The sequence below is a fragment of the Colossoma macropomum genome, unplaced genomic scaffold, assembly GCF_904425465.1.
Source record: "Colossoma macropomum unplaced genomic scaffold, Colossoma_macropomum, whole genome shotgun sequence".
Lineage (NCBI taxonomy): Eukaryota > Metazoa > Chordata > Actinopteri > Characiformes > Serrasalmidae > Colossoma > Colossoma macropomum.
In genome coordinates, this window is record NW_023494807.1 from 14,689,920 (window position 1) to 14,703,150 (window position 13,231).

General features: G+C 43.8%; 1 protein-coding gene across 1 annotated transcript in view; it reads right to left on the minus strand.

The window, feature by feature from the left end:
- map6d1 (MAP6 domain containing 1) overlaps positions 1-12,856 on the minus strand; it is a 29,407-nt gene extending 16,551 nt beyond the window's left edge. The window contains exons 1-2 of the mRNA XM_036556815.1: positions 12,275-12,856; positions 2,061-2,292 (exon numbers count right to left, since the gene is read on the minus strand). Coding sequence (XP_036412708.1) covers positions 2,061-2,292; positions 12,275-12,798 — 756 coding nt within the window. The 5' untranslated portion in view covers positions 12,799-12,856. The remainder of the gene's footprint in view (positions 1-2,060; positions 2,293-12,274) is intronic.
- Between the last annotated feature and the right edge of the window lie 375 nt (positions 12,857-13,231).

Consider the following 13,231-nt stretch of genomic DNA (forward strand, 5'->3'; position numbering starts at 1 on the left):
TATTTAATTCTTTTTTGTACTATTTTAATTTTTCATTCTATTCTTATTGCTATTACTATCTTTATTATCAGTAGTAGTATTACTATTGTTTATTATTCCATATCACTACAATATCTGCTTTTTAATATTGTTCAGTTGTTCTTCATTTTTTCCCCTGCTTTTATGTTTTTGTGATCTTATTTAAACGTATGCCATTTTGTTTCTTTTGTCTTTTAATCCTCTGTGAGCTGCATTTATGTATGAAAGGTGCTATACAAATAAAGCTTATTATAATAATATGATTAGATCCAGTTACAGAAATAAGTACATCATAGTAGATCTGGGCAATATGACGGTATTTAGCGTTATTGTGATAAATTCCATCACAATATGCTTTTCATGGACATCGTCAGTACTTCAAATACCATCAACTGCATGCTTGATTTCAAAGACTGCATAATTAGTTCTGTTTAATTGGTCTTGGTGTAGCTCAGTATGTGAAATGTTGAATATAAACCTCTGTATTCATCATTTCTGACAGTATTTTTAAATGTGGCACTACTTTGTCTTTTCCAATTTATCAGATGTCAGAAAAAAATATCATGACATTGTGAATCGTGAAAATCTTTCGAAGTTTTGTGAAGTTTTTGGTTTTTGTCATATCACCCACCTTTACATCATAATATAAGACCTGTGCCGTTCTCCTCATTAATCCAGCTCTAATCACCCCATCATAGCGCATGATCAGGTGTGCTTCCAAAAACACAAGCATAGGCTGGTCAACAGTGCAGAGTCCTGTTAGATAAACTGACTGTGAAATTTCTAAACCAATCCGACGAGGTGCAGCTCAAAGTAGGGAGTGATGGTGCGCTTGTCAACATTGTCCGGTGGACAATAAGCCTGTCATTAGCCCATGGATAACACAAGTTAGCACGGTTGAAAAGTTTCCCTAAAAACCTCCAATTAAGCATGTAGATGTATCGTGTGTTTGGAGAACACATCACACATGACAACAATAAACATTACCTCTTGCAAAAGAAAACAGTTCCGTTAGCTAACGACAGCATTTTGCTAGCTAGCTTGTTTTATCCCATAGATATACATACCTAGATGTGGCGTTGTCTGTTGTTCTCTAACTGAGGCAATACTTCTGCACGTCCGCCACGTTGGAGCGGTCAAGATCCGCTTGTGAACAAATTCACTTGTATTGAGAGGTGATGAGACCACAACTTCCTTAATACTCAACCGGTTTCACCAAATTTGCTTTATTATAATCCACAGACATAGATTAATCTAGGCTGCACGGACTGCTCTAGGTAACTTTTATTTCTTTAATAACCGTGTTTAATAATCATGCTAATTAGCCGTCCGGACCAGCAGAAAAGTATTCAGTCTGCATCGGACGTTAAAAACCGAGTTTAGCGCGAGCTCCGGTAGAAACACAATCTCACAATCAGCAAATTCATCAATGTGTGAATCACTTCTCATCTTAATACACTTAATACACATTCAAAAATAAAACCCCCCAAAACACAGTAAGAACGACGAAGCTAAAGTTCGTTTCCTATTCACCAGCTTCTTGTTTGAGTTTTCCTATTCCACCTTAAATGGTGCAATAGTCACTTTCTGGTGAAAATTCGAATAAGAAGCTGGCAAATAAGTAGCTAGTTTCAGATTAGTGTAAGAAGGTGCTAAAGTTAATCTTTTATGAATATCTACACGGATTAAGGAATGCTATAACTTACCTACCTACAAGATATTAACTATCACTGTAAACTACTACATAAAGTTAAGATCCCCTGAATAGACTATTATAAAATAAGCTTAATATAAAACCAGAGGAAAAACAATCACATCAACAGGTTCTTCCTCACTAACCACGGCCATATCTACACATAAATATCACATAAACATAAGTGTGGATCACTCTGTTCCCTCTGTTATATAGTCCTATCCCACTTTCTGAGTGCAATATTCTTGAAATTGTATAATTTTGGACAGTATCTGTAATGGTACTGAATGCAGTCCTGCAGCGATGTAGCTATGTCATAATACGACTTCAGGGTTTTCCTTCCACTCACCTCCGGTCTGGAACTGACTTCGGTCTTGTCTGCCCTCTCTGGCTGGCTGCTGGACTGTGTGTGCGCTGTGATGTCTGGCACACTGACGTCTGCATGCCTGTGTGTGTCAGCGCTAAAGGCAGCCTGGTAGCTGGTCTCCAGAGGGGGCTCGTTGGTGGCTGCTCCCAGGAACGTAGGCCTTTTCTGAGCAGGCTTGGATGGCCGGACTGCTGCCCAGGGCCGGTACTCCTGTCTGGCTCCAGAGAGACATTAATTATTAGGGACAGAAGGGCTGATCTGAACTCTTTGAGTCTTTACAGGGTTTGACAGTACCGTGAGAGAGATGTTGTTTTGAACTGTATATGTATCAGAATGCACTCTGAAAAGCCTAGTGTCTATTTGCTTTGTAATTTATGGGATTATGGGTTTTAGAGCAAATACTAAACTGTGCCATGGCCCACCGGGACCAGATTTGTCCAGGCCTTTCAGAGCAGGATCTAAATAAACAAAGATGTAAAACAAAGCATAGCAGATGCAATCCGTGCCATTTATAGGAAAGCAATTGTAATAATTCACATACAGTTAGGCCCAGAAATATTTGGACAGTGACACAATCTTCATGATTTGGGCTCTGCATGCCACCAGATCGGATTTGAAGTGAAACAACTGAGATGCAATTGAAGTGTAGACTTTCAGGTTTATTTCAAGGGGTTGAACAAAAATATCCTATGAAACGTTTAGGAATTGCAACCATTTTTCTACAAAGCCTCCTCATTTGAGGGGCTCAAAAGTAATTGGACAAATTAACTTTACCATTAATAAAATGTTCATTTTTAATACTTTGTTGAGAATCCTTTGCAGGCAATGACTGCCTGAAGTCTGGAACCCTTGGACATCACCAAACGCTGGGTTTCCTCCTTTGTGATGCGTTGCCAAGCCTTTACTGCAGTCTTCATTTGTTGCTTCTTTGTGGGTCTTTCTGCCTTACATTTTGTCTTAAGCAAGTGAAGTGCATATTTGATCGGGTTGAGATCTGGTGACTGACTTGGCCATTGCAGAATATTCCACTTCTTTGCCTTAAAAACTCCTGGGTTGCTTTCGCAGTATGTTTTGGGTCACTGTCCATCTGTACTGTGAAGCGACGTCCAATCAGAAAGTATATCCCTGTACACTTAAGAATTCATCTGGCTGCTTCTGTCTTCTGTCACATCATCAGTAAACACTAGTGACCTAGTGCCATTGGAAGCCATGCATGCCCATGCCATCATACTGCCTCTACCATTTTTTACAGAGGATGTGGTGTGCTTTGGATCATGAGCCATTCCAAGCCTTCTCCATACTTTCTTCTTCCCATCATTCTGGTACAGGTTGATCTTAGTTTTGTCTGTCCAAAGAACGCTGTTCCAGAACTGGGCTGGCTTGTTTAGATGTTTTTTGGCAGTCTAATCTGGCCTTTCTATTTTTGAGGCTGATTAATGGTTTGCACCTTGTGGTGAACCCTCTGTATTTGCTCTTGTGAAGTCTTCTCTTTATGGTAGACTTAGATACTGATACACCTGCTTCCTGGAGAGTGTTCTTCACTTGGGTGGATGTTGTGAAGGGGTTTTTCTTCACCATGGAAAGGATTCTGCGATCATCCACCTCTGTTGTCTTCTGTGGACATCCAGGCCTTTTTGAGTTCCTGAGCTCACCAGTGCACTCTTTTTTTCCCAGAATGTATGAAACTGTTGACTTGGCCACTCCTAACATTTCTGCTATCTCTATGATGGTCTGTTTCACTTCCATTGAGAGCTCCTTTGACTGCATGTTGTGGGTTCACAGCAACAGCTTCCAAATGCAAATGCCACACCTGGAATCAACTCCAGACCTTTTACCTGCTTAATTGATGATAGATTGACGAGGGAATATCCCATGCAGCCCATGAAATAGCTTTTGAGATAATTGTCCAATTACTTTTGGTCCCTTGAAAAAGAGGCAGCTACATATTAAAGAGCTGTAATTCCTAAACCCTTCCTCCAATTAGGATGTGAATACCCTCAAATTAAAGCTGAGAGTGCACTTCAAGCCAATGTTGACTATACAACTGTATCTTGAATATGTTTTGGTAAACAGCTAAAATGCCAAAACTTGTGTCACTGTCCAAATATTTCTGGGCCTAACTGTAAGTACTGATTTTTCGTTTATACAAAGATGCTTTTAAAATGTATTTCCAGAACTGCGTGGTTATACCTTATATGATTATGCGATAATGGTGTCAAAATGATAACTAAAATATAACTTACTATATATGCATTTGTGCTCTCTAATAAGGCATTTCAAATTACTTTATCAAAGAGAACACCAAGCTAAAAATTTCAAACGTAAAAAGGGAAACAGTGCTTCACATCATTGCATTTAAGTTTTCTTGCTTACTGCTCTCATACTGCGGCAAAACTATTTTCAAAATGCCTTCAACCTGACTGCATTTTCATTTTCACACACTTCCAACCTGTAATTTAACCATCAGGGCGGGGCCAACAGCACTCTCAGCAGAAAAGGCTTTATCTGAAAAATGACATTTTATAAAGTTACCTAAACATAAACAAACCTCATCAAATTCACACAATATAAAAGTACTGCCTTTCTGTAAAAATAAAAAACATCCAAACATACCAAAAATCGCTGGTATATGTGTGAAACAGTGGGCTGGTTCGTACTAGCCAACATGTTCACAGTAGATGGGGGCCTTTTTTGGGTATGTAGTTAGTGTTAACAATGGCTTTTACCTAGCTTCATTCTGCAACCCTTCTCAATTCATGTGGCCTATTAGCAGATGAGGTGCTGGCTGAGCAATATGTCCACATCCCACACTCACCTTGTAGAAATCCCTACATGGCATCAACTGGAATGTGTATGGTGGGCCTTCTCACTCATCTGGTTATAAGCACAAAATGAATTAGCATTTTGACACCATTATTGCATAACCCCATTAAGCATAACCACGCACTTCTGGAAATACTTTATGTGTAGCTTTATTTTAATTTAAATAAATTATTCAATTATTAGTGTCAGGGTGTAACCAAACAGCAGTATCCAGACGCGTGCGGATTAACTGAGTAAAAAAGGTTTTATTATCGCTAAGCAGGCTCGTTGTCAATACACAGGGAGGGATCAAAACCAAAAAGCGGAGTAAGATCACAATGGTGATCATAACAACAGGCGAACAAAACCAAAGGGACAAGGCAAAAGACATGGTCGAAAAACAGGCAGGCAAGTTCAAAAAACACAGATCAAAAAAGACAGGGCAACGGTACAAAAGGGGCAGGCAAGAGGCAAATCAAAGAACGAAGCAAAGGTCGGATAATCAGAAATATACAGATAGAAAGAAACGCTCAGTAAGTTCGCTGGGAAACAATGCTTCGCACTGACTCTACCTACAGCCCGGGCTTAAATACTAAGCTAAACAGATCACATGATAAAAGGACAGGTGAAACAGGTTAATACTCAGGAGACTTTGATCGTTGACAGGTGCGTGAAACACTGTACGAAGTCACGTGATCCTTGAGTGACTTGTGGGTATTGGAGTCTTTCTCTGACTCCGACTTGGCATGAAGTCCCTCTGTCACATGATCTCCCAGAGTATTCTGGGAAATGGAGTCTGACTCTCCCTGAGAATTCGTTACATGCGTGACAGTACCTCCCCCCAAAGAGTCTGGGCGGGCCTCGGTACGAGGACGACCAGGACAACCTCTACGACCACCACCGGATCTGCGAACGGGCTGAACCAGAACTGTCACGGCGCTGGACCAAGGAACCCTCCTCCTGGGGACCTCGCAGTCGAGCTGGCAGGGAACCAGTCAGCCTCTTATGTGGCCAACCCCTGGGGCAAGGAGCAGGTTTCTCCGGGTGTTGACTGTGAAAATCTGCTACAAGTGCAGGATCCAGCACAACTTGAGCCAACACCCAACATTGTTCCTCTGGACCATATCCCTCCCAGTCCACCAGGTACTGCAGAAGCCCGCCGCGTCTTCTGGAGTCCAGCAACCGACGAACAGCATGTTCTGGGGCCCCGTCTATCTCCTCCGGCGTTTGGAGTGGCCTCGTCCAAAGGTCCTGTAATAACGGGTTTAAGGAGAGATACATGGAATGAGCGTGATACACAAAAACATGGGGGTAGGTCTAGTCTGTATGTAACATCATTTATTCTTTTGACTATCTTACACGGCCCAATATACTTGGGCTGGAGCTTTCTACAACTTCCCTCTGTGGTGCGAAAATCCTTAGTAGCCAACCACACTCTGTCTCCAGGCTGATATACAGGGGTTGGACCTCGATGTCTGTCGGCTTGTTCCTTGTGACGTTGGAGTGCATTCTCAATACGCTGGTGAGTCTCCTCCCACACCTGCTCACTCCTGGTCATCCAGTCATCCACTGAAGGCACATCCGTCTGAACACCTGTCCAGGGAGCTAGGGGTGGTTGAAAACCTAGTGTGCACTGGAAGGGAGTCATACCTGTGACAGAACTAGTTAGGGAGTTCTGGGCTATTTCCGCCCATACTAAATACTTATACCAATCCGAAGGGTTCTCATGGCAAAACAGTCTTAAGAATTTGCCTAGTTCTTGATTTACGCATTCACACTGACCACTGGATTGTGGGTGGTACCCGGATGAGAGACTAACGGAAACCCCGATGTGCTCAAAGAATGCTGTCCAAACTTGGGATGTAAATTGTGGCCTCCTGTCGGACACGATATCCTTAGGTATCCCGAAGATACGAAATACGTGTTGGAATAGCGCTTGGGCAGTCTGAAAAGCACTTGGGAGTGCAGTGAATGGTACAAATCTCACTCCTCGTGAGAATCTATCTACCACCGTGAGAACTGTGGTATGTCCTTGTGATTCGGGTAAATCTGTGACAAAGTCTACGGCTATGTGGGACCAGGGTCTGTTAGGTACAGGTAATGGCATTCATTTTCCTGCTGGCAAAGTCTTAGGTGTCTTACATTGAGAGCAGACTGAACATGAGGACACATGTATGAATATCTTTAACCATAGTTTCCCACCAATAACTGTGCAAGGAGATTGTGAGTTCGAGTCTCACCTGGATGTCCAGAGGTTAGTGCTGAATGAGCCCAGGTTATGAGTTGGTCACGGAAGGGCTCTGGTACATATAACTTCTGTGGAGGGCATTGGCTGGGGACCTCTATACCTGTCAGTGCTCCTTCTATCTCTTCATCCACCTCCCATCGAATCGAGGACACCACAACCTCTGGGGGCAGAATGCGTTCTGGGACTTTTGATTCTGCTGAGGAGCTATCCTCTTGGTGAATTCTGGATAGGGCGTCCGCTTTGGTGTTCCGAGAGCCAGGTCTATAGGTGATGTTAAAATGGAAACGTGAGAAGAACATGGACCATCTGGCTTGTCAAGCATTGAGCCTTTTTGCATTACAAAGGTATTCGAGATTTTTGTGATCTGTGAACACCGTGAAAGGGTAGTTCGCTCCCTCTAACCAATGTTGCCATTCCTCCAAAGCCAATTTAACAGCCAGTAGTTCTCTGTCCCCTATACCACAATTCCTCTCCGCTGGTGACAGTTTATGTGAATAAAATGCTATGGGATAGAGCTTCTGAGGGGATCCCATTCTCTGTGACAGGACTGCTCCCACCCCAGTCTCTGAGGCATCAACTTCGACTATAAATGGTTGTGTTGGATCGGGGTGTTGCAGAATAGGAGCAGTAGTGAACGCTTCTTTGAGTTCCTGGAAGGCCTTCTCAGCCTGTGCATTCCAGGTGATCTTGTTGGGTGTTCCTTTCAACAGTGACGTTAGAGGACCTGAGATGCTGCTGAAGTTTCGAATAAAACGCCGATAAAAGTTGGCGAAAGCCAAAAATCTTTGGAGTTCTTTTACCGAATTGGGTGTGGGCCACTGAACTACTGCGTCGACTTTATGATCATCCATGATAACCCCTTGCTGACTTATGATATACCCCAAGAATGAGACTGACTGTAAATGGAATTCACATTTCTCACCTTTTAAAAACAAGTCAGTGTCCAGAAGGTGCTGAAGAACTGAGTGAACATGTATAACATGACTCTCGAAGTTGGGGGAATACACTAGAATATCGTCGAGGTACGCGATAATGTACTGTTCCAGCATGTCTCTCAGTACATCATTAATAAATGCTTGGAACACAGAGGGGGCGATAGAGAGTCCGAGTGGCATCACTTGATATTCGTAGTGCCCCCTGGTGGTCACGAAGGCAGTCTTTCACTCATCTCCCTTCTTTACCCTAATAAGATTATATGCACTGCGCAAATCTAGTTTGGAGAAAAACCTGGCCCCTTGGAGTTGTTCTAACGCTACCGGAACCAAAGGAAGTGGACAGGGGTAGGGCTTAGAAATCTGATTAAGGGCTCTGTAGTCAATGCAAGGGCGGAGCCCACCATCCTTCTTTTTAATAAAGAAAAAACTAGAGGCAATAGGGGAAGTAGAGGGTCGAATAAACCCTTGGTCGAGGGCTTCCTGAACATGTCGATTAGCGCTGAAACAACAAGAGATTCAGGATGACAGTATATAATGATGGGTAACAGTACAGATTTAGAAACTAACCCCTTTGTGGGCACACTCACCACATTAGCACGTGGAGTAAACTCCACGTGCTGTCCAGGGGTCGGCGCCTTGCTTTGTTGTGGTCTGGCTCGACACTCACGTACTTGATGTCCCGCCTTCCCACAGTACAAGCAGAGGTGATTGGTCAATCTGCGCATTCTTTCCTCTTGGGACAGCCTGGATGAATCACACTGCATAGGCTCAGTCGATTCTACGGTCTCTGGCGTGAGGCGGAGTCGAGAGATCGGTCTTCGGCTGGTTCTCTCTCCTTTAAGCTTAACACGGTGGTGCAGGAGATGGTCTAACGTTATAGCTAGGGTGATTAGTTGATCGAGAGTTAAATCATCGTCTTTACTGGCTAGTTCACTCAAGATCTCGGCGTTCCGTCCCTGGCGAAAAGTTACCAATAGAGCTGCCTCATTCCATCCACTGCTTGCCGCGAGAGTGTGAAATTGAAGGGAGTATTCCACCACTGACCGATTTCCTTGACGTAACTTAGCTGAACTGAGCATATGACAGGCGGTGTATCTGACTCCAGCTGGCAGTGGCCCATTCAATAGCTTTATTAATCTTGACACAATAAACGAAATCTTAGCCAGATCAGAGCTAGGTGGTGAATTGTCAAAATAAACAGAACATTGAAGTAAAAAGCCTCGACATTTATCTGGGTCTCCACCAAATTTATCGGGCTTACTAACTGGAAATACGGCCATGGTAGTGTCCTCAGTAGTGGTTAACAGTCTGGTGTTACGCTGTCTGCATGAGTGGCGAAGTATTCTGTAACCAAACAGCAGTATCCAGACGCGTGCGGATTAACTGAGTAAAAAAGGTTTTATTATCGCTAAGCAGGCTCATTGTCAATACACAGGGAGGGATCAAAACCAAAAAGCAGAGTAAGATCACAATGGTGATCATATCAACAGGCGAACAAAACCAAAGGGAACCAAAACAGGCAGGCAAGTTCAAAAAACACAGATCAAAAAAGACAGGGCAACGGTACAAAAGGGGCAGGCAAGAGGCAAATCAAAGAACGAAGCAAAGGTCGGATAATCAGAAATATACAGATAGAAAGAAACGCTCAGTAAGTTCGCTGGGAAACAATACTTCGCACTGACTCTACCTACAGCCCGGGCTTAAATACTAAGCTAAACAGATCACATGATAAAGGGACAGGTCAAACAGGTTATAACTCAGGAGACTTTGATCGTTGACAGGTGCGTGAAACACTGTCCGAAGTCACGTGATCCTTGAGTGACTTGTGGGTACTGGAGTCTTTCTCTGACTCCGACTCGGCATGAAGTCTCTCTGTCACATGATCTCCCAGAGTATTCTGGGAAAAATCAAACCACATTCTGCATGTATTATAACAGTATGGCTCCATAGTTAAAGAATCCAGGTGCTAAACTGGCCTGCCTGCAGTCCAGACCTGTCACCACTGAAAACATTTCTTGCACTCTGAAATGGAAAATACGATAAAAGAACCAAGCTAAGCAGCTTAAATCCGGTATCAAGCAAGAATGGAAAAACATTTCGATTGTTTTTCCATTCCTGTAACACCTACAGAGTGTTGTTAAATGAAGAAGATATGCAACACAGTGGTAAAGACACATCCGTCCCAACGTTTTTGAAATGTCATACGGAAATGGAGTTGTTGTTTAAGGTGTGTTTGGCTGTGTTTTTATTTTGTTCTGCTGTGGGTTATTTAGTGTGGGTTTAGTGTTTCCATCAGTAGATGTTGAATGGCTAGAAGTGACCTTCGCAGCTATTCCCATGGTCATCCAGTGGCCTTTTCTACTTCTTACAAGCATTTCCTTAAGCAGAAAATTGGCATTCCCCAGTTCTTCTTTTGAACCATCACCACTATACATATATACATATATATATATATATATATATACTATATATATATATACATATTTATATATGTGTGTGTGTGTGTGTGTGCGTGTAAATATGTATATACACACACACACTCATGTATATATATATATATATATATATATATATACTAAGCCACAACCCATCTTGAGTACATTAGAGTAGGACTACAGTAAAAGATAAAAATATAGAATGTAGAAGCAAAATGTAGAAGCAGTTTCTACTGCAGGCATCTTTGATATTGTGAAAGTGGTTCAGATTTACAGCGAGAGTTTTAATTAAGTCCGTACTGAAGGCAGCTGGGAGAGATTTCAGTCCGTCGAGGATGCCGCGGCTGCGTTTGAGTTACTCTGGCGAGAACATGTGAGAGTGTTTTTATCTGAGTTTGTGAAGTACAGAGAGTAAGAGAGCGGAGTGTGTGTGTGAGTGGACCACTCTCTCTCTCCCTCCCTCCCTTTTTTGGCCAAGACTAAAGAGAAAACCCAGCACAGCGCAGTGAGCTACAGGCTACATTCAAGGCTAACATTACCTTCAGTGACTACAATCCTGTAGCTACGTTAGCTGTTTGTCCAAATGTGTTCTTTTAACCGCAGAAATGTCAAGAAAGTCTGTGATATTGTTAACGTCACCAAATTAACAATATCACAGTCATCTGTCGTCTGAAAACCACTGCAATGCAACAGTCTCCATCCAGGCCAGCGCTGCTAACCTTAACTATGTTAGATGGGTTAAGTCAACTGCACGATGAGAGACAAAACGGAAACCGAGAAATATTCTTCACAAGACTCTGAACTACTGGCGAAATGGTCATGTTCTCAAAACACCGCAGCATCATAGTGAGAGTTAAGGGTTAAGATTGAAGTAGTTATAGAGAAGCTGAGGTCTGTGTTACTCTCTCCAGCTGGATCTCAGATAACAGTACACACTTACTGTCCAATTTATCAGATGTACTACCAGATAGGTACACTTTGTAGTGCTACAGATTTTAGTCCATCTGTTAGATGTTACCCCCCCTTTACCATGCATTCATCAGCGGTCAGGACCCCCACAGGACCACCACAGAGCAAGTATTGTTTGGGTGGTGGATCATTCTAAGCACTGCAGTGACACTGATGTGGTGGTGGTGTGTTAGTGTGTGTTGTGCTGGTATAAGTGGATCAGACACATCAGTGCTGCTGGAGTTTAAACACTGTGTCCACTCACTGTCCACTCTACTATACACTCCTACCTTGTTGGTCCACCTTGTAGATGTAAAGTCAGAGATGATAGCTCAGCTGTTGCTGCACAGTTTGTGTTAATCCTCTAGTACTTCATCAGTGGTCACAGGACACTGCCCACAGGATGCTGTTGGCTGGACGTTTTTGGTTGGTGGACTATTCTCAGTCCAGCAGTGACACTGAGGTGTTTAAAAACTCCAGCAGCACTGCTGTGTCTGATCCACTCATAACAGCGCAACACAGACTAACACACCACCACCACGTCAGTGTCACTGCATTGCTGAGAATGATCCACCACCCAAATAGTACCAGCTCTGTGGTGGTCCTGATTATTGAAGAACAGGGTGAAAGAGATGGACTACATTCTGTAACAGCAGAACTACAGAGCAGTAAGTGGACCTGATAGAATGGACAGTGAGTGTAAAGAGAGCAGTGAGTGTGTGAGTGTACAGTTATTGTTCCCTACGCAGTACAAAGTGCACTGCACAGTCCGTTCTGGCCTATATTATGTCCAATGGGGTGCCGTTGGGATCCACTCTCCCTCCGTACCTGTACGAGCTCGTGCCGGTCCCGCTCGCCTCCGCGTGCTTCTGCCTACTCGCGCGCTCCTCCTTCTCCACGTTTACGGGGCTCTCAGCGGGACCTTTACTGCCGCCGTTTGCGATCCACGGAAAGTTATCTTTCTTCGGGATAGGCCACGGTTTATAGTCCTGCTTGTACTGGGTCACGCTCGGGAAAGGCACTCCCGGTGGCTGGTAGTCCTCGCGGGGTTTATAACTGGGCTCCGTCCGCGCGCGGCACGGCTGCCGCCTGCCTCCTCCTCCTCCTCCACCACCTCCTCCTTCTCCTCCGTCCTGCGACGTGGGTGAAGCGCGGCGCTCCGGCGTGGCGTACTCATCCCTGAGCGCGCGCTCCGCGGGCACGTGCCTGGCGACCGAGCGGATCTCGCGGGTCTCCGGCTCGGCGAGGTCCGAGTAGTTCTGGATGGTGAGCGGCACCGACAGGTCGGATTTGTCGAACTGGTTCCAGAAGCGCGCCAGGCAGCAGACCCTGCTGATGCACGGCCACGCCATGGCGAACCGGGAGAGAGAGAGAAAAGGAAAAAAACAGAAATAAAACGAAGAAAGAGAAAGAGAGCGGCCGGTCGCGTGTGGAGCGCCGCTACCGTACACTGTCCATGCCGAGAGAGAGCGAGAGACTGACTGGATTGCTCTCAGTCCGTCGCTCTTACGCGCGCGCTCGCGCATCGCACGTTCCGCTCACGTGGTTCACAGATTTATTTAATTTTTAACACGAAAGCCCATTTTTGCCGCTAATACACACACACACACACACACACACACACACACACACATATATATATATATAGTCATTCTGTAAGTCATAAAAATTAGACAGATTTTCATAATTATGACTTAGCATCTCATAATAATTACTTACTATCTCATGATGTACTTTCTCATAATTATGGCTAACTATCTCTTATGACTTAATGTCTCATAATTA